The following is a 20,553-nucleotide window of genomic DNA, read 5'->3' as shown; positions in this document are numbered from 1 at the left end:
AAACGCGCTGTACTTTTCTCTGGACAATGAGCAATGCCCATTCGCGAATGATTCATTCTTTTGAGTCAATTCTGTTCAAATGCTTGATCAAACCAATTGGCAAATGAGTGAATTGGTTCATGAATCAGTTTGAATGATTCGTTCAGTTCCCTGCCGCACGCGCTGAGCGTCTGAAGCGGTTCACTCAGAGTTGTAACGTTTAACATCAGCAGCGTTGAAAACGTGGCTATGGAACTGCACTAAATTGAAAGCACATCTGCAAAGGCTATTATTTGCTTGCGATGGAGATCCTTATTAGATGAACACTGCGTGTGCTATCTACTGTTCAACAGGTAATAACTTGGGCTACATTCGATTACAGTACACGATACCACTGTGACATTAGTTTGTTGTACGTGTGTGGCTTATAACAGAGGGGAGTCAAGTTGAATGCAGCTTCCAAAAGGCTGCGCATTATAACCAATCACACAAGATTATGTTGAGTTTTTGAATGCAATGGCCAATCAGAGGCATTCAGATGAGTCATCGCTAAAATGCCGATGCTTCCTTCACTCGCTCGCTGACTGGAGACCTCTTTCTGGCGAATTCTCTCGTCAGAAACAACAAAGTGCAGATGTGTGTGTACGAATCTATAATTAAGATATTGATTTTGCAGTGTTAACAGTGTCAGTGAAATATATACATTTATACACGCACTCATACATTACATACATTTTATCTATATATCTAAATAAAGATAGGCTTAGTATATATGACCCAAAGTACAACCCGAATTCCGGAAAAGTTGGGACGTTTTTTAAATTTTAATAAAATGAAAACTAAAAGACTTTCAAATCACATGAGCCAATATTTTATTCACAATAGAACATAGATAACATAGCAAATGTTTAAACTGAGAAAGTTTACAATTTTATGCACAAAATGAGCTCAATTCAATTTTGATTTCTGCTACAGGTCTGAAAATAGTTGGGACGGGGCATGTTTACCATGGTGTAGCATCTCCTTTTCTTTTCAAAACAGTTTGAAGACGTCTGGGCATTGAGGCTATGAGTTGCTGGAGTTTTGCTGTTGGAATTTGGTCCCATTCTTGCCTTATATAGATTTCCAGCTGCTGAAGAGTTTGTGGTCGTCTTTGACGTATTTTTCGTTTAATGATGCGCCAAATGTTCTCTATAGGTGAAAGATCTGGACTGCAGGCAGGCCAGGTTAGCACCCGGACTCTTCTACGACGAAGCCATGCTGTTGTTATAGCTGCAGTATGTGGTTTTGCATTGTCCTGCTGAAATAAACAAGGCCTTCCCTGAAATAGACGTTGTTTGGAGGGAAGCATATGTTGCTCTAAAACCTTTATATACCTTTCAGCATTCACAGAGCCTTCCAAAACATGCAAGCTGCCCATACCGTATGCACTTATGCACCCCCATACCATCAGAGATGCTGGCTTTTGAACTGAACGCTGATAACATGCTGGAAGGTCTCCCTCCTCTTTAGCCCGGAGGACATGGCGTCCGTGATTTCCAACAAGAATGTCAAATTTGGACTCGTCTGACCATAAAACACTATTCCACTTTGAAATAGTCCATTTTAAATGAGCCTTGGCCCACAGGACACGACGGCGCTTCTGGACCATGTTCACATATGGCTTTCTTTTTGCATGATAGAGCTTTAGTTGGCATCTGCTGATGGCACGGCGGATTGTGTTTACCGACAGTGGTTTCTGAATGTATTCCTGGGCCCATTTAGTAATGTCATTGACACAATCATGCCGATGAGTGATGCAGTGTCGTCTGAGAGCCCGAAGACCACGGGCATCCAATAAACGTCTCCGGCCTTGTCCCTTACGCACAGAGATTTCTCCAGTTTCTCTGAATCTTTTGATGATGTTATGCACTGTAGATGATGAGATTTGCAAAGCCTTTGCAATTTGACGTTGAGGAACATTGTTTTTAAAGTTTTCCAAAAAATTTTTACGCAGTCTTTCACAGATTGGAGAGCCTCTGCCCATCTTTACTTCTGAGAGACTCTGCTTCTCTAAGACAAAGCTTTTATAGCTAATCATGTTACAGACCTGATATCAATTAACTTAATTAATCACTAGATGTTCTCCCAGCTGAATCTTTTCAAAACTGCTTGCTTTTTTAGCCATTTGTTGCCCCCGTGCCAACTTTTTTGAGACCTGTTGTCACGGTTCGTGAACGCACCGTCTCCAGCTGTAGTCATGTTATGTCATGTTGATTGGTTCATGTGGGTGTGGCCACTGATCGCCTGATCAGCGGCAGGTGCATCTCATTCCAACCGCCTATATAACGCCCTGTCTTTCGTCTCCTGTTTGTCAGATCGTTGTTTGAGGTCCATGTGTTGATGTCTATTCGTGCTCCTGTGTTCCTGTCCTTGCCCTGTTTCCTGTTCGGTCTACTTTGGATTATCACAGTCACTCACGGATTATCACCACGGATCACTGATCTACCACCACCGTCATCTCTACCAACGCACTCAAATCACCTACCCACCTGTCTGTGCTGCCATCGTGGTTCCTGCGTCACTCACCAGCATTCATCCATCACAACTCCTGTCAATAAACTACCTTTACTTGCATCTGCCTCCTGTCCTCCATTGTTAGCGTCACAGAACTATCTGACCAACATGGAGGCAGCGAGTAATCAACCTTCCTCCCTCGAAGTTTTCCTCAGCGCCAGTGTTCGGAGGATGGACTCCCAGGAGCGGACTCTTAACGACACTGGTCGCGCGGTTCAGGCTTTAGTGACGCAGGTGTCCGAGCTCACCCAACAGTTTCAGCTATTACGAGCTCCCACTGCGCCACTCACACCGCCTGCTCCACCAGCCCCATCGGAGGTCCCCTCCCAGCCGGAACCACGCCTCCCGATTCCGGAAGCATACTCGGGTGAGCCCGACTATTGTAGAGCTTTCCTTAACCATTGTGATATGCATTTTGCCCTCCAGCCTAGAACCTTCGCCAGTGAGAGGGCCAAGGTGGCCTTCGTTCTGACCCTGCTCTCTGGGAGGGCGGCATTGTGGGGAACAGCGGTGTGGGAGAACCAGGACCCTTGCTGCGCCTCGTTCCAGGCGCTCTCCGCCGAGATGAGACGGGTCTTTGATCGGGCCGCCGCAGGACGGGAGGCGGCCAGGAGGCTGGCGGAGTTACGCCAGCACGAGAGATCCGTCTCGGACTATTCCATCGAGTTCCGGACCCTGGCGGCGGAGTGCCATTGGAACGAGGAGGCGCAGTGGGACATGTTCCTGCATGGGCTGGCTGACCGCGTCCAGAGGGAGATCTACGCCCTGGACCTTCCCCCGTCGTTCAATGGACTTATTGAGCTGGCCCTTCGGGTCGATGCACGTCTGGCACGGATGGAGAGGAGGGGGCTACTCAACACCCCATCCAGGGGACCGGCAGACGTGCGGTTCAGCGGCGGGGACGTGGCCAGCCCCGTCTACGATCACGAGCCCATGCAGGTAGGGCGAGCTCGGCTTTCCCGGGAGGAGAAGGAGAGGCGGAGGTCCCTGGGCCTTTGCCTTTACTGCGGGGGAGCCGGACATCGAGCCCACGCCTGTCCGGTAAAAGGGCCAGGCCCGGTAGTACGCATGAGGCTACTATCGGGTGGGATCTCCGCCGAGAAGACCTCATCATCATCATCATCATCATCACCATCATCTTCTACGCTCCTCCCGGTATGGCTGCGGTGGTCAGCACAGACACATCACTGTCAGGCACTACTGGATTCCGGGGCTGAGGGTAACTTCATGGACAGCACATTAGCCCACAAGCTCCACATTCCCCTCAGACCTCTTCCGCACCACATCACGGTTCACGCCCTCACTGGTCAGCAACTTCCCACCATATCATACATCACTGAAGACATTACACTCATCACCTCTGGCAATCACTCTGAGACCATCTCTTTTCACATCCTTGACTCTCCCCTGGCACCCATTGTCCTCGGACACCCTTGGCTCCTCCTCCACAACCCTAGCATTGACTGGCTCTCTAACTCCGTTTTGTCTTGGTGTAAAAGATGTCATGAGTCTTGTCTAGTGTCTGCCTGTCCGTCTGTGTCTGTGTCTGTGTTGCAGGAGGAGGCGGTGGATTTGTCTAACGTGCCCGCTGAGTACCTCCATCTGAAGGAAGTGTTCAGTAAGTCTCGGGCTGCTTCTCTTCCTCCGCATCGTCCTTACGACTGTGCCATAGATTTACTATCAGGTAAGTCTCCGCCTAAGGGCAAACTCTATTCACTTTCTGTTCCAGAGAGGGAGGCTATGGAGAAATATATTTCTGATTCTCTAGCTTCTAAATTCATCCGCCCTTCCTCTTCTCCTGCGGGGGCGGGGTTCTTTTTTGTGGGAAAGAAGGACGGATCTCTGCGACCTTGTATTGATTACCGGGGACTGAACAACATCACGGTAAAGAATACTTATCCTTTGCCGTTGATGTCTTCGGCCTTCGAGAGGTTGCAGGGAGCGTCAATTTTCACAAAACTGGACTTACGCAATGCGTATCATTTGGTTCGGATCAGGGAGGGGGATGAATGGAAGACCGCTTTTAACACCCCCAGAGGGCACTTTGAATACTTGGTTATGCCCTTTGGGCTCTCCAACTCCCCAGCGGTCTTCCAGGCACTTGTCAACGACGTGCTGCGAGATATGATCGATCAGTTCATTTATGTCTACCTGGACGACATATTGATTTTTTCTTCTTCTCTCCAGGAACATGTGCAGCACGTCCAACGAGTGCTTCAGAGGTTGCTAGAGAATGGGCTTTTTGTCAAGGCGGAGAAATGCGAATTTCATGCACAGTCAATTCCATTTTTGGGGTATATCGTGTCGACTGAGGGAATACGCATGGATCCCGAGAAGGTTAAGGCTGTGGTAGAATGGCCAAGCCCAGATTCCCGTAAGGCCCTACAGAGGTTTCTGGGGTTCGCTAACTTCTACCGGCGTTTTATTCGCAACTTCAGCCAACTAGCCGCACCTCTGACCGCCTTGACCTCCGCCAAGACTGCGTTCAGGTGGTCGGACACAACTGAGGCTGTGTTTGCCAAACTGAAGAGCCGTTTCATTTCAGCCCCTATTCTGATTACCCCTGACCCTACACGTCAGTTCGTGGTGGAGGTCGACGCATCAGAGGTGGGGGTAGGAGCGGTGTTATCTCAACGTTCTCCCTTAGACGACAAGGTCCACCCTTGCGCGTATTTTTCATATCGTTTATCTCCGGCAGAACGAAATTATGATATTGGTAACCGAGAATTGTTGGCAGTTAAGATGGCATTAGAGGAATGGCGACACTGGTTAGAGGGATCGGGGGTTCCTTTTATAGTATGGACTGACCACAAGAATTTAGAGTACATTAGCACCGCCAAGAGGTTGAACTCCAGGCAGGCTCGGTGGGCACTTTTTTTCGGACGTTTTGGCTTTACTATCTCGTACCGCCCGGGTTCCAAAAATATCAAACCCGATTCTTTGTCGCGTATTTTTGACCATTCCGAACGCCCGTCCACTCCCGAGTGTATTTTTCCTGAGACATTAGTGGTCTCCACTCTCACATGGGAGATCGAATCGAAGGTCAGAACGGCCTTAAAAGGGGTAACGCCTCCGCCCGGGTGCCCACCGAACCGTTTATTTGTGCCGGAGGGATTAAGGTCCAACGTTATCCAGAGGGGACATTGCTCGAATGTAGCTTGCCATCCAGGGGTTAACCGTACTAGATTTTTAGTCAAGCAACGATTCTGGTGGCCACTTATGGCTCGCGACATTCACAGTTTTGTTTTGGCTTGCTCGGTTTGTGCCACTGGTAAGACTTCCAATCGGCCCCCTGATGGGTTACTCCAACCGCTGCCGGTTCCTTCGAGACCCTGGTCCCACATCGCTCTAGATTTTATTACCGCCCTCCCACCCTCCCAGGGAAACACGGTAGTTTTAACCGTGGTGGACCGGTTCTCGAAGGCGGCCCACTTTATTCCCTTGCCCAAATTACCCTCAGCCAAGGAGACAGCGTTGACCGTCGTAGACCACGTCTTTCGTTTACATGGCCTCCCGATAGACGTGGTTTCCGACAGGGGACCCCAATTTGTGGCTAAATTTTGGCAAGAATTCTGTAGACTACTGGGAGCGACTGTAAGTCTGTCCTCAGGGTTTCACCCCCAGAGCAATGGTCAAACCGAGAGAGCCAACCAAGATTTGGAAAGGGTGTTGCGATGTTTGGTCTCCAAGAATCCTTCCTCCTGGAGCCAACAATTGTCTATGGTGGAGTACGCCCACAATACCTTACCAGTATCAGCTACGGGCCTATCTCCTTTTGATTGTAGTGTAGGTTACCAGCCACCTATTTTTCCCAGTATGGAATCCGAAGTTGCGGTCCCCTCCGCTCACGCCTTCGTCCAGAGGTGCCACCGCACTTGGACCAGAGCCCGTGAGACTCTACTCCAAGCGGGGGCGCGCACCAAGGCCAAGGCCGATCGCCACCGGTCTAGGCCTCCCGTATACGTCGTGGGTCAAAAGGTGTGGCTTTCAACCAAGAATATTCCTCTCCGGTCCGTATCTAATAAATTGGCTCCCAAATTTATTGGCCCGTTTACTGTCACCAAAATCATTAGTCCGGTGGCAGTCCGCCTTAAACTCCCTCCTACGTACAGGAGAATTCATCCCGCCTTTCATGTGTCCAAAATTAAGCCCGTATTTCATTCTCCCATTAATCCGCCTACCCCGGTCCCTCCCCCGCCGCGTCTCGTAGATGGGGAGACCACCTATTTGGTAAATCGTATTCTGGACTCTAGAAGGAGGGGACGCGGATTTCAGTACTTGGTGGACTGGGAGGGTTACGGTCCGGAGGAGAGAAGTTGGGTACCTGCCAGGGACATCCTGGATCACTCCCTTATCGATGATTACAATCGACAGGTAAGAGATTCTGGGGACGCCAGGAGGCGTCCTTAGGAGGAGGGGTACTGTCACGGTTCGTGAACGCACCGTCTCCAGCTGTAGTCATGTTATGTCATGTTGATTGGTTCATGTGGGTGTGGCCACTGATCGCCTGATCAGCGGCAGGTGCATCTCATTCCAACCGCCTATATAACGCCCTGTCTTTCGTCTCCTGTTTGTCAGATCGTTGTTTGAGGTCCATGTGTTGATGTCTATTCGTGCTCCTGTGTTCCTGTCCTTGCCCTGTTTCCTGTTCGGTCTACTTTGGATTATCACAGTCACTCACGGATTATCACCACGGATCACCGATCTACCACCACCGTCATCTCTACCAACGCACTCAAATCACCTACCCACCTGTCTGTGCTGCCATCGTGGTTCCTGCGTCACTCACCAGCATTCATCCATCACAACTCCTGTCAATAAACTACCTTTACTTGCATCTGCCTCCTGTCCTCCATTGTTAGCGTCACACCTGTAGCAGGCATTAAATTTTAAATGAGCTAATTAAGTGGATAAAAGTGTAAAATTTCTCAGTTTAAACATTTGCTACGTTATCTATGTTCTATTGTGAATAAAATATTGGCTCATGTGATTTGAAATTCCTTTAGTTTTCATTTTATTAAAATTTAAAAAACTTCCCAACTTTTCCGGAATTCGGGTTGTAACTAGTAACTAACTACTTGAGTAGATTTTTTATCCGATACTCTTTTACTCTTACTCAAGTAACTATTCAGACTAGTACTTTTACTGGAGTAAATATTTCTAGAAGTACTTTTACTTTTACTTGAGTACAGTTTTTGGGTACTCTACCCACCTCTGTCTGTATATACACTTGTGTATTAAATTGCTGGTGGTTATGTGTCTACTAATAAACTCTGTGAGTTTCCAGTGCTCAATTACAGCGTTAACTAAACACTCGCCAGCACCAGCCATCCGGCTTCATGTTCCGGTATAAGGCGGCTGAGATCACAGGCTTCTGCGGGAGACTCTTTGATCATTAGACCTGGCACAGCACTGCAGGGAATTTCATGGATGTCCGGCCAGGTCACCCTGAGGGGTCTCCTGGCCGCTTAGTGGTGCTGTCGCATCTAGCGGGAAGTGGAGGTGACAGTTACAGAAGTCTTCTTGTATATGCTGCCTTAGGTGATGCTACCCTCGCCCGAGGTTTGTAAAATTGAGCTTGCCTCTCCCATGCGATTCAGTGCCTCTGCGATGCTTAGGAACCTTTAGGTACACACGCTAAACTTTGTGTACTTTCTCAAAACCACATGGTGTTCAGTGTGCACGTGAACACTTTGCACGCTTTCTAAAATCCACGTAAGTGGTAAGTGCACGCAAGACTCTGTGCACTTTCTGAAATCATGTACGGTAAGGGTTACGTGCTCTGCCTCGTTCCCTTTCTTGAGATGATTAGACCTTGGTTCCTTGGGCTCCATTCAGCCAGTGTGTTTGTGTTTATACACTTCAAGCATCGCTTTCCTCAACATGAGGGGTAGGGCTGAGACAACGCGTCGAGGTCATCGATGACGTCGACGCAAAAAATACGTAGACGCAAAATATGCGTATCGATTCGTCGACCTGTTTTTATTTCTCTAAAAAACGTTTGCAAAACGTTTACCTTATGTGCGCTGAATATACGCGATGGCCGGATCAACATTCTGTCCAACGTTATATAACCAATCCAGGGGTTTTTCTGCATTGATCTTTTTTTTTGGCGGCTGTCAAAGCCTTATTTGATCGGCTGTAGAATAGAATGACTGCTGCGCCTGACAGGGCGCGTACGAGAGAGAGCCCCTGCTGCACGCGAGCACTCACAGTCTTCAAACAAAACGAGCGCTTCTTGCTCTCTCTCTCCCTCGTGCATATTAATCAAAATCATTAAACACGATAGAAAAAGGGCGAAACACCAAAGTTTCACGAGCGCTCGCGCACTCACAGTCTTCAAACTACACGAGCGCTGTCTTGCGCTCTCTCTCTCTCTCTCTCTCCCTCGTGCATATTAACCAAAATCATTAGACACGATAGAAAAAGGATAGAAAAAGGGGGGAACGCCAAAGTTTCACGTGGAGCATTCTGAGATTTTTTTTTTCTCCATGACAGGCTGCTAGCTCCCACTGTTTATTTTTTTTTCTGTATTAGCTTAAAGCCCTCAAGTTTACATTGGTTACTGTACTTGCAATTGCTCTAAACAAGTATTTTGGGTGACCTTTTTTATTGAATGCTAGACATCAAGTTGTTGTTATTTTCATCTGAAAGAAGAACTTTTTTTCAGTAACCTAGACCCTATGTGTTCAGTAAGCTTGTTTCAGTAAGCTATGTGTTTTCAAGGCTTCAAGGTTTTATTGAATGCTATCTCTATACAAGTGCAAAGTAATGCATTCTTAGTCAGTCTTTTATTTTGTAATTTTAAGAGCAATAAACATATATTGCAATGTTAAGGAATTCATGTTTTTTTCATTCAGATATGTAAATCAACATGTATAAATTGTTAGTAGTCAATTAATGGGGAGATATTCAAAATCGAATCGGTCTGAAAAAATTAATCGTTAGATTAATCGATGCATCGGAAAAATAAATCGCTAGATTAATCGTTTAAAAAATAATCGTTTATCCCAGCCCTAATGAGGGGCTATATGGGTGATTCTCGTGGTAGTTTAGCAGCGCTCCCCTTTTTTAAAAAAGGGTCGCCTATGAGCGTGCTACTCTGAGCTCGGAGTTCTCCTCTCATATGAGACTGAGTTCTCTGTTTTTCCCAGAGTGCTCCAGTATTATTTCCATAGATCGAGTTGATGACTCTCAATCATACTGTTTTTCCATCTATGAGCTGCTCTATCAGAGTGCCCCGAGAGCCCCTCCTAAGAACAGTATTTGAAAATCCATGCTATGGTAAGTGTGCACGTGATGTCTTTGCACACTTTCTGAAATCCACACTGTGGGAAGTTTGCACACTAGTATTCTGCGTTCTTTCTAAAATCCTATACGATGAGGGCTTCGCACGGTTGCTTCATGCCCTTTCTTGAGTTGGTAAAAGCCCCATTCATCTTGGGCGCCACTCCACCTATGTATCTAGAGAACTGTTGAGACAGCTCTTTTAGCAAGCTTATGCATAAGCTAGTGGTAGTCCCTGTGTGACAGGCAAGACTTGGTAGATAATGCTAGATTCTTAGCCTTACCCCCTTAAAGGAATCTTTCCTAATTCCAAGCCTTCAGCTCTACCCTGGGCCGAGGCCCTAACAATTAAGTTGGGTATGTAGCTTAGGCCTTTGGGTGTAAGGGGTACTGTCACAGACAGCCGTCTAAACGTCCCGGGGGCAACTCCCATAGAAATTGTAGAGTTGGTACTTTGTGCTCGCCATGATTCTGGCCTGCATTCCTCTCAGCATGGCGGCGTGGGTATACTGTTCCCCATAGCAACCCTTAGAGGACTCAGTTCGAAGTTCCCTTGAAAGGGAACGTCTCAGGTAACGAATGTAACCATGGTTCCCTGAGTAGGGAACGAGACACTGCGTCCTCTAGCTCCCTGCCATGCTTCGGACGCAAGCTTCAGACGAAGAAGTGAATGACGTGTTCTCCCGGTGCCCGTTTATAGTCGCGCCGATAGTGACATCAGAGGGTGTAGCCGGCCAACAAGTTGGTGTTTTTTCAATGTAAGTTTCTGACACGGGTCACGACGAGGTGTTCCCTATAGCGACCCCTAGAGGACGCAGTGTCTCGTTCCCTACTCAGGGAACCATGGTTACATTTGAACCTGAGATGTTTCTGTTAATATTTTGAATCAGATTTTTTTTTTTTTTATATCTTCACTTCACTTTGTGTTTTTTTTAGATTTTTTAAAATTTTATTTAACAGTGTATTTGTATGCATTATTAGTTTTAGTTATTTTAGTACTCCTAAACTAAACAAAAATTATATGTGTTGCCCTGGCCACTAGCTGAAATTAAATATATATTGATTGATTGATCGATTGTAAATATGCCTATACAGTTTTTATTAATTTTATTTAAATTTAAGTTTTAGTTATTTTTACTTCAACAACTTTAAGTTCAAGCTGAAATAAATTGCTTTTTAAATAATTTCATTTAAAATTGATTTTAAGTCTTTTTTATGGTTTTAGTTTCAGTTAACGATAATAAACCTGTTGCATGTAAACATGTTTTAAATTGTATGTGTTTAAAAAAATACCTGCATGTAATTACATCTTAAAACTTACCATACCACAAAATCAGTCCCTAATCTTAAACGCATCCCACCTCCATAGCAGTAAATGTGTTTTGCTACACATCATAAACACAGTAAGTACATTGTACCGTACAACTAATTTTTTTACACAAACTTTAAATCACCTAAAACACAGTAAAGCCCCTTTCACACTGCACGTCGGACCCGGCATATTGCCGGAACATTGCCGGGTCGCCTTCTGTGTGAAAGCAAACACATCCCGGGATTGATTCCGGCATTGAACCCGGGTCGGGGACCTAGTAACATTGTCGAGTTCAAGCTGGGACGAGCGCTGTGTGAACAAAAGCCAGATCTAATGCCGTGTCGAAGTGATGACGCACGTTATCGCGCGACTATGTTATCGCGCGACTCTGTTTTGAAGGAAGATCAATGTTCGCGACAAAAAAATATGTGCAAACTGTAATGAAGCAGAGATCAGCTAGTTCCTCACACTCCGCGCCGACGCCAAGATTGATCGCTTGCTTCAGTTAAAGTATAACGTGCCTAATGTTTTCGACTCGTACATTACACGTCACACCCTGATGTCACGTGTGGTTATTGGATCTTTACGGGTTGTGTGTGAAATCACGCACATATCCCGGGTAATCACTGGCAGTGTGAAAGTGCAAAATCTAGCGACCCGGGAACAATTGCCGGAACACTTTACCCGTGTATTTGCCGGAATGGCAGTGTGAAAGGGGCTTAAGACTACTACATTTTGCCAACTCTATGTTAAGATCACTGTATAATAAGGAGCTTTGTAAATAAAACCAAACCAATTGCTTAAAGAGGAAGTCGTGGCCTAATGGTTAGAGAGTCGGACTCCCAATCGAAAGGTTGTGAGTTCGAGTCCCGGGCCGGCAGGAATTGTGGGTGGGGGGAGTGCATGTACAGTTCTCTCTCCACCCTCAATACCACGACTTAGGTGCCCTTGAGCAAGGCATCGAACCCCCAACTGCTCCCCGGGCGCCGCTGCATAAATGGCTGCCCACTGCTCCGGGTGTGTGCTCACAGTGTGTGTGTGTGTGTGTGTTCACTGCTCTGTGTGTGTGCATTTCGGATGGGTTAAATGCAGAGCACAAATTCTGAGTATGGGTCACCATACTTGGCTGAATGTCACTTCACTTTTCACTTTCACTTTAAAGCTCTGTGGTGTGATATTCTCAGTCATGTGATATTGTGACTAATGCAGGGTGTGGAGGTCCATCAGACTCACCATGTCCATGATTAAATGTCCACAAACATTGCATTTATCGGCAGACTGTTGGAACCCAGAGTACTATTAAAGACAAGAGTAAAGAAGAGGTGAGCTCTTCAACATTTATTGAAGAGGAAGTACTTACAGTACACGACGGCTCCATTTGCAGATTAATAAACAAATTAACTAAGCAAATCCATGACATTTTGTAGAAACTCAGATTTTCTTGCTTCCACTGAAGCTCATGAGTCGAGTGAATTTTACTCAAATTACTCTGGTGATTATCAATTTCCTTTTGCATAAAAATGAAAAAAAGAAGCCAAAATAAAAACATCTGGACCCCACAGGTCTTCTTTTAAACAATTAAGCCAAGCTGAGCTAAGGTGAGCTCATAAAGTGAACTCATAACCAGGTTCATGTTTTGAAACCTGAAACCTCATGATGTCTTTAAAGACATGCTTTAGATAAGATGACACATATGGAAGCATATGGGTAGCAATATTAAATTTGGAATGTAATATGCAAAATGACAATGCAATATGTAAAACGGCAATGCATTTCTGTATTTACATTTACATTTTCCAATACATTTGTGCAACGTTTGGTGCAAAATGAATTTGAAAATTAAATTACATAATTTTCATTTGCCATTTCATCCACTAGTTTTAATATGTAAAATTAATAATAATTTTAACGCTTTATAAGTTGCAAAATTAAAATGAAAATGTATTACAGAAATGATTAGATATGTGTAACATGTTCAAGCAAAAACTGTGGCAAAATTATCATTCAAATGCTATTTTTCTTAATTGCATTAACACTCACAGTCAAGACACTTCGATTGCATTTTCATTCAGCGTCCCGCAATGAATGTAGCAAAATTTAATGTGCACATTGAAAATGCATTCCGAGCCGATCACGTCTCGGCCCCCTCGCGCCACGTCAATCACTGCGTGAACAAGGCAGGGCTTGCAGAAGGTCAAGAGACTCAATACTCAAGAAGAGGATTCAAGTGAGAGAACATAGACAAGACAGTTGGTCCGCGTACGTTTTGATCATTTCGGTTTATGGCTTCAATATTTCATTTGCACTTGTGGGTGGCGCTGAAACGCTGCTTTCATCTGATTGGTCGAATCGCTCCACCTTCAGCTCGGTCTTTTCATTCTTTCAGACAATAAAAAGAGTCAGTGCGAGTGTGGCACTATAATGTCTGAAACCACCGCTCACTGTTAATTAGCATAATATTTGAATCAGATGTAGCTGGGCACATAATTCTTGCTGCTGCGACCTGCAAATTATTTCTTTTTTAGTTGTAGTATTGTATGAATATTATCCCACTGATAAATACAGTGCAAATAGTTGTTTTGCTCTTCCTCTTCTTGGGAATCAGTTTCTGGTTCAAACATATAGATGATAGGGATTTAACAATTCCTTCAACTCACGATTCGATTCACGATTTTGATTTCATGATTCGATTTTCTCAATTTTTTTTTAACAAAATGAGATTTAAGACATTATACAGTAAATGAGGTGTCATTTTATTAGGCAAATGATGTATATTTCTTTGTGAAATTTAAATCTAACAAAACTAAATTTAAATATTAAAACAACCCCAATGCTTCCATAGACACATTCTTCTGACATAACTCTGAGCTATGACTGTAAGACATGTTGAGACATGAAAACCAGATCAAAGAAGAGGGGAAGTCAGCCTACCAGGAAGTCCTCTTCACAAAAGACTTTCCCACAGACGTAGTAAAAGGCTTTCCCTCTCAGCTTTCGACCTGCACAAAACACAACAAAGACACTTACTATCAATTCAGCAACATTATGGGACATTGATAATTAAAAAAGCAAAATGTTGTTGTTTTTTTAGTTCGTTTCAGTAATTTTATTGTTTAATTAAATTCTTTTGTCTATATGGAGAGTATCAATTTTCAAAAATCACGGTAATCTCAATTAAACAGCAGTTGGGTTATTTTTATTAGTTGAAAAAATACAGCTAACTAGCATAAATAAAACAATAAAAACATACCATAATGTTTATATTATAACATAATATTAAAACATAAAAAACTTGCTTTTTGAAAATGTAAAAAAAAAAAAAAAAACGGATTTATACGTATTTGCAAATAAACAATGTATTTTCTATTAATTTTTATTCAAGTTAAACCACATTCAAACTTTTGTTTTTTGTTTTTTGTTAACGTTAATTTTATGGTTTAAAGTAAACAAATTTTAGTTAACTCTTATATTCCTAGGTAGTGAGATTTTCTTTAATCTTTTTAGTACCTTTTTCCAATAAAAGGACACGAGGCTATCCCATGACCTTACATGCTTTCATCTTAAGCATTATCACAGAAGACTGCAGATATAAACACACTCACTGTCACTATCTTAACTGATCTCCATTCTCACTTAAACTTTCAGCGTAAACCTCATCAGAGAAATACCTAATGATAAAATTGAATCTTATACATGTTTACAAGCTTGAAAATAAATCAGAGGCTAAACTCAAAGCACATGAGGGAAAGGTTTATTTAATCCAATGAACACACAGTAAACACATTAAGAACGTGTCAGCACTTTGCAAAATGTGCAGTTCAGACAATTTCCAGCCCATGGTGAGGACTTCCTGTCCCAATCTGGACCGTTTTTGGCTTTTTACCTCGACAGACAGACAGACAAACCCTCCCCATTCAGACAGACCCCGTCCCACAGGAAAGGGGAACATTCCACACATTTTCTGCAGAGGGGGGTTCAGGCCGATGTAGTTAACCCTTACAAGCCAAAGCTCAATCGAAGCCTTCATGCTGTTGTCGTCCAGACTCAGTGGAGCACAGTCGACCTAAACACACTTCCCAGGGCCAGTGAGTCTGCTGGCAACAGGAGCGTTTACTTTATTGCTGAAACCATCACTGCACAGCTGGATTAGTCAAATGATGCTTGGCAGAAACGGTTTTGTGTGCTGAGACACACGAGTGCACAACTGTTACAAGTCTCTTCTGCTCACCAAGGATGCATTTATATAATCAAAAATAATCATTCACAGTCATATTGTGAAATATTAATTTAAAATATCTGTTTTCTATTTGAAAACAAGTCACTAATTTTATCCGTTAAAACTCCTTGATCATCAAAATAACATAGTTAAACATTTTTGGAAATGGAAATTTCTTTAGGTCTTCAAATGGCTTGAATGTAACTTTACAAACTTCACCTCTTTAAGTATACGCCATTAATTAATATGCTAATTTGTCCCTGCCTCTATCCGTTCACACCACCAGTTAACTGAAATAGTGAACACTACACAGGATTAATTCATCTATTAGGGATGTAACAATTAATGGCGAGCTGGTTGAAAATCGATTCAAATATGTGACGATTCAAATCCAATTCCAATTGAGATTCCAAACAAATTGCGATACAATTGGAGTAGGAGTTTATATAAATGTATCTCTGAGGTGATCTGATTGTCTTTAGAAAAGTTTAAATGGTGTTTTCATTTCATCTTTATTTGCTCTGCTTCGTTTACAGCGGTGACCCAGGAAATACTATAAACCCGATTCCAAAAAAGTTGGGACACTGTACAAATTGTAAAAAAGGAATGGAATAATTTACAAATCTCATTAACTTATATTTTATTCACAATATAATATAGATAACATATCAAATGTTGAAAGTGAGACATTTTGAAATATGCCAAATATTGGCTCATTTTGGATTTCATGAGAGCTACACATTCCAAAAGTTGGGAAAGGTAGCAATAAGAGACCACAAAAGTTAAATGTACATATAAGGAACAGCTGGAGAACCAATTTGAAACTTATTAGGTCAATTGGCAACATGATTGGGTATAAAAAGAGCCTCTCAGAGTGACAGTGTCTCTCAGAAGTCAAGATGGGCAGAGGATCACCAATTCCCCCAATGCTGCGGCGTAAAATAATGGAGCAATATCAGAAAGGAGTTTCTCAGAGAAAAATTGCAAAGAGTTTGAAGTTATCATCATCTACAGTGCATAAAAACATCCAAAGATTCAGAGAATCTAGAACAATCTTTGAGCGTAAGGGTCAAGGCCGGAAAACCATACTGGATGCCCGTGATCTTCAGGCTCTTAGATGGCACTGCATCACATACAGGAATGCTACTGTAATGGAACAACACAACATGGGCTCAGGAATACTTCCAGAAAACATTGTCGGTGAATGCCATGTCATCCGGACAAAAGAGGACAAGGACAACCCAAGTTGTTATCAGTGCTCAGTTCAGAAGCCTGCATCTCTGATGGTATGGGGTTGTATGAGTGCATGTGGCATGGGCAGCTTACACATCTGGAAAGGCACCATCAATGCTGAAAGGTACATCCAAGTTCTAGAACAACATATGCTCCCATCCAGACGTCATCTCTTTCAGGGAAGACCTTGCATTTTCCAACATAACAATGCCAGACCACATACTGCATCAATTACAACATCATGGCTACGTAGAAGGATAAGGGTACTGAAATAGCCAGCCTGCAGTCCAGATCTTTCACCCATAGAAAACATTTGGCGCATAATGAAGAGGAAGATGCGACAAAGAAGACATAAGACAATTGAGCAACTAGAAGCCTGTATTAAACAAGAATGGGACAACATTCCTATTCCTAAACTTGAGCAACTTTTTTCCTCAGTCCCCAGACGTTTGCAGACTGTTATAAAAAGAAGAGGGGATGCCACACAGTGGTAAACATGGCCTTGTCCCAACTTTAAGATGTTTTGATGCCATGAAATTTACAATCAACTTATTTTCCCCTTAAAATTATACATTTTCTCAGTTTAAACATTTGATATGTCATCTATGAATAAAATATTGAAATTTGAAACTTCCACATCATTGCATTCTGTTTTTATTCACAATTTGTACAGTCACAACTTTTTTGGAATCAGGTTTGTACATCACTGTTGATAAGCACCACCTGCTGGCAGAGAGCGAATTTGAGTCTTATTAAGCTCGTCTGCTGTTTTGTTCATATGTTTTATGTAGTATAATTTCACAAAACTAAAGTCAGATCATTTTGTTTTTGCTTCAAATTTCGAAAGTAAACAACCTAATTTAGATTGCCTAAGAAAATGACACTTCATTTACTGTATAATGTCTTCAATCTCATTTTGTAGAAAAAAAAAAAAAAATTGTGAGAAAATCAAATCATGAAATCAAAATCGTGAATCGATTCGAATCGTGAGTTGAGGGAATCGTTAAATCCCTATCATCTATATGTTTGAACCAGAAACTAATTCCCAAGAAGAGGAAGAGCAAAACAAGATGTTCTACAAACCAGTGTAACAGAATGGTAAAACATTTTATGTATCGCTCGCTACAATGCCAGACATGTAATAGTAATTAATATCATTAGCCTTTGGCTTGACTACATTATCACTCAGCTAATATTATTTACACAAGCCATGTTCCCGTTCACCATCTCAGACAGCTACCTTCTAAAAATCAACATCCTTTGGTAGAAATGCACTGCTAATGATATTAAAAGCAAGTTGACATAATTGACTACATATTTGTGATGGTAGAAAGTGAGTGTTTTCAAACCACATTTTTGAAACTCTTTGGTTCGATGCAGTTTCAAGGAGAAAATACATGTAATCGTGTTGACAGATGAAACTGCACATGGGTTGTCTTAAAAAAAAAAAAAAACACGAGACAGAGATAGAAACAACGTTTAAAAATAAAAGTGACATATCATGAAAACCTGACTTTTTATATTGTTTTCTCACAAGCGACAACGGTGCACTAGTTCTGACAAAAGTTGAGGCAAAGCATGCTAACCGTTATGTCTTTGGCTGCACAGACGACCACAGAACACTGTTTAGAGTCACAGCCTCCGAGGAGACTAGAGAGCAGTAGATTTATTGATTTATTTACTGTGTATTACATTGCTGCTACACAGATCTAATCTAAACATGCAATTTCTTTCCCAGCTGTTTACGTTCACAGACATAACTGCCTGTTTTTGTAACTCATGTGTTTTTAACAGCAGCTCATTTGCATTTAAAGAGTCATGCATGAAAACATCAGCGGTTCTGCTTCTACTCAAAATAGGTATTTTCAAAATGATACAATAAATTATTGGTATTTTGAGCCGAAACTTTACAGACATCCTGGAGACATCTGAGGCTTATATTAAATCTTGTAAAAAGGCACAATAGGGAATAATACATGTCATTTAAATGTTAAAACAGAGGTCTTTAAAATCAAATGTATTTCTGTGAAGGCCATTACTCCAGCTTTCAATGTCACATGATCCTTCAGAAATCATCCTAATATGCTGATTTGATGCTCAAGAAACATATCTGATTATTAGCAATGTTGAAAACTATGTTTTTAGGATTTTTCTTATACCCAAAACCAACAACTAAATTATTAATCCTGGTCAGCGTGGAAGTCTGCAATAGACAATCGGCAGTATGTGAGAAAATGACAAGACATTCTTCTGGGTTAAAAGCTCACAGACAAAAATCAGTCTGTTGCCAGGAAACTGATGTTAGTCCCAGGGAATGCTGAGAGATGTGGACCAAAGGACTGAGTTCATCTTTCTCCAGAGAGATGAGAGTATATACAGAGACTTTTCACACGCTCACTACAGATGAGAGGATGTCTGGGGCTTACGGAGGAGTCAAAAACCAGCAAGCACACAAATCCCCCCCCCAAAAAAGCTACAATAAAAACTAGTGCAGTCAAACGATTAATTGCGATAAATTGCATCCAAAATAAAAAAGTTTTGTTAACAGTGCATGGGAGTGTACTGTGTATGTTTATTATGTACAGGTGCTGGTCATATAATTAGAATATCATCAAAAAGTTGATTTATTTCACTAATTCCATTCAAACAGTGAAACTTGTATATTATATTCATTCATTACACACAAACTGATATATTTCAAACGTTTATTTTTTCTAATTTTGATGATTATAACTGACAACTAAGGATAATCTTTGCATTGCAAAAGAGGCTGGCTAATCACAGAGCTCTGTGTCCAAGCACATTAATAGAGAGGCGAAGGGAAGGAAGAAAAAAAAAAAAAAAAAAAAAAAAAAAAAAAAAAAAAGAGTACAAGCAATAGCGATAAACACAACCTGGAGAGGATCGTGAAACAAAACCCATTCAAAAATGTGGGGGAGATTCACAAAGAGTGGACAGCAGCTGGAGTCAGTGCTTCAAGAACCACTACACACAGACGTATGCAAGACATGGGTTTCAGCTGTCGCATTCCTTGTGTCAAGCCACTCTTGAACAACAGACAGCGTCAGAAGCATCTCGCTTCAAAAAGGACTGGACTGCTGCTGAGTGGTCCAAAGTTATGTTCTCTGATGAAAGTAAATTTTGCATTTCCTTTGGAAATCAGGGTCCCAGAGTCTGGAGGAAAAGAGGAGAGGCACACAGTGCAAGTTGCTTGAGGTCCAGTGTAGGGTTTCCACACTCAGTGATGGTTTGGGGTGCCATGTCACCTGTTGGTGTTGGTCCACTGTGTTTTCTGACGTCCAAGGTCAACACAGCCATATACCAGGAAGTTTTAGAGCACTTCATGCTTCCTGTTGCTGACCAACTTTATGGAGATGCAGATTTCATTTTCCAACAGGACTTGGCACCTGCACACAGTGCCAAAGCTACCACTACCTGGTTTAAGGACTAGGTATTCGTGTTCTTAATTGGCCAGCAAACCCGTCTGACCTTAACCCCATTGAAAATCTATGGGGTATTGTGAAGAGGAAGATGCAATATGCCAGACCCAACAATGCAGAAGAGCTGAAGGCCACTATCAGAGCAACCTGTATGTATAGCAAACTATATATAAATAATAAATATACACCGTACACAGATATATTATTTAAATGAAAACTTTTATTTTTGATGCGATTATTTGTTTGACAGCACTAATTAAAAACATCCAATAAATCTGATGTCTTTAAACAGTAGTTTACATGGTAGTTAATGTGTTCAAACTATGATATACTTACAGATTCACTGAACTAGACTTTTAAACGATGGCAGCTAATGAATAAGTGCTTTTGGGAATTGAGAGGAATGTGATGACAGATTTATGACTGTACAGAGAAACTGCTCTAAACTTTATTCTCCAGTTTATCTTCAGCTTTATTCTGCAGAGACAAAAACAGGATTTCTAAGAAATGATCCATTCTTAATCCAATGT

General features: G+C 42.4%; 1 protein-coding gene across 4 annotated transcripts in view; it reads right to left on the bottom strand.

Moving 5' to 3' along the window:
• The window catches only part of LOC132158018 (LIM domain-containing protein 1-like), a 45,033-nt gene that overhangs the window by 7,380 nt on the left and 17,100 nt on the right, over nt 1-20,553 (bottom strand). For all 4 annotated transcript variants that reach the window (XM_059567263.1, XM_059567262.1, XM_059567261.1 and 1 more), the window contains 2 exons: nt 14,066-14,133; nt 12,368-12,430 (listed from right to left, as the gene is read on the bottom strand). In XM_059567263.1, the coding sequence (XP_059423246.1) occupies nt 12,368-12,430; nt 14,066-14,133 (131 nt within the window). The remainder of the gene's footprint in view (nt 1-12,367; nt 12,431-14,065; nt 14,134-20,553) is intronic.

This window comes from Carassius carassius, chromosome 15 (assembly GCF_963082965.1).
Source record: "Carassius carassius chromosome 15, fCarCar2.1, whole genome shotgun sequence".
Classification (NCBI taxonomy): Eukaryota; Metazoa; Chordata; class Actinopteri; order Cypriniformes; family Cyprinidae; genus Carassius; species Carassius carassius.
Note: the sequence above shows the minus strand (reverse complement) of the source record. Positions and strands in the feature narration are given on the sequence as shown.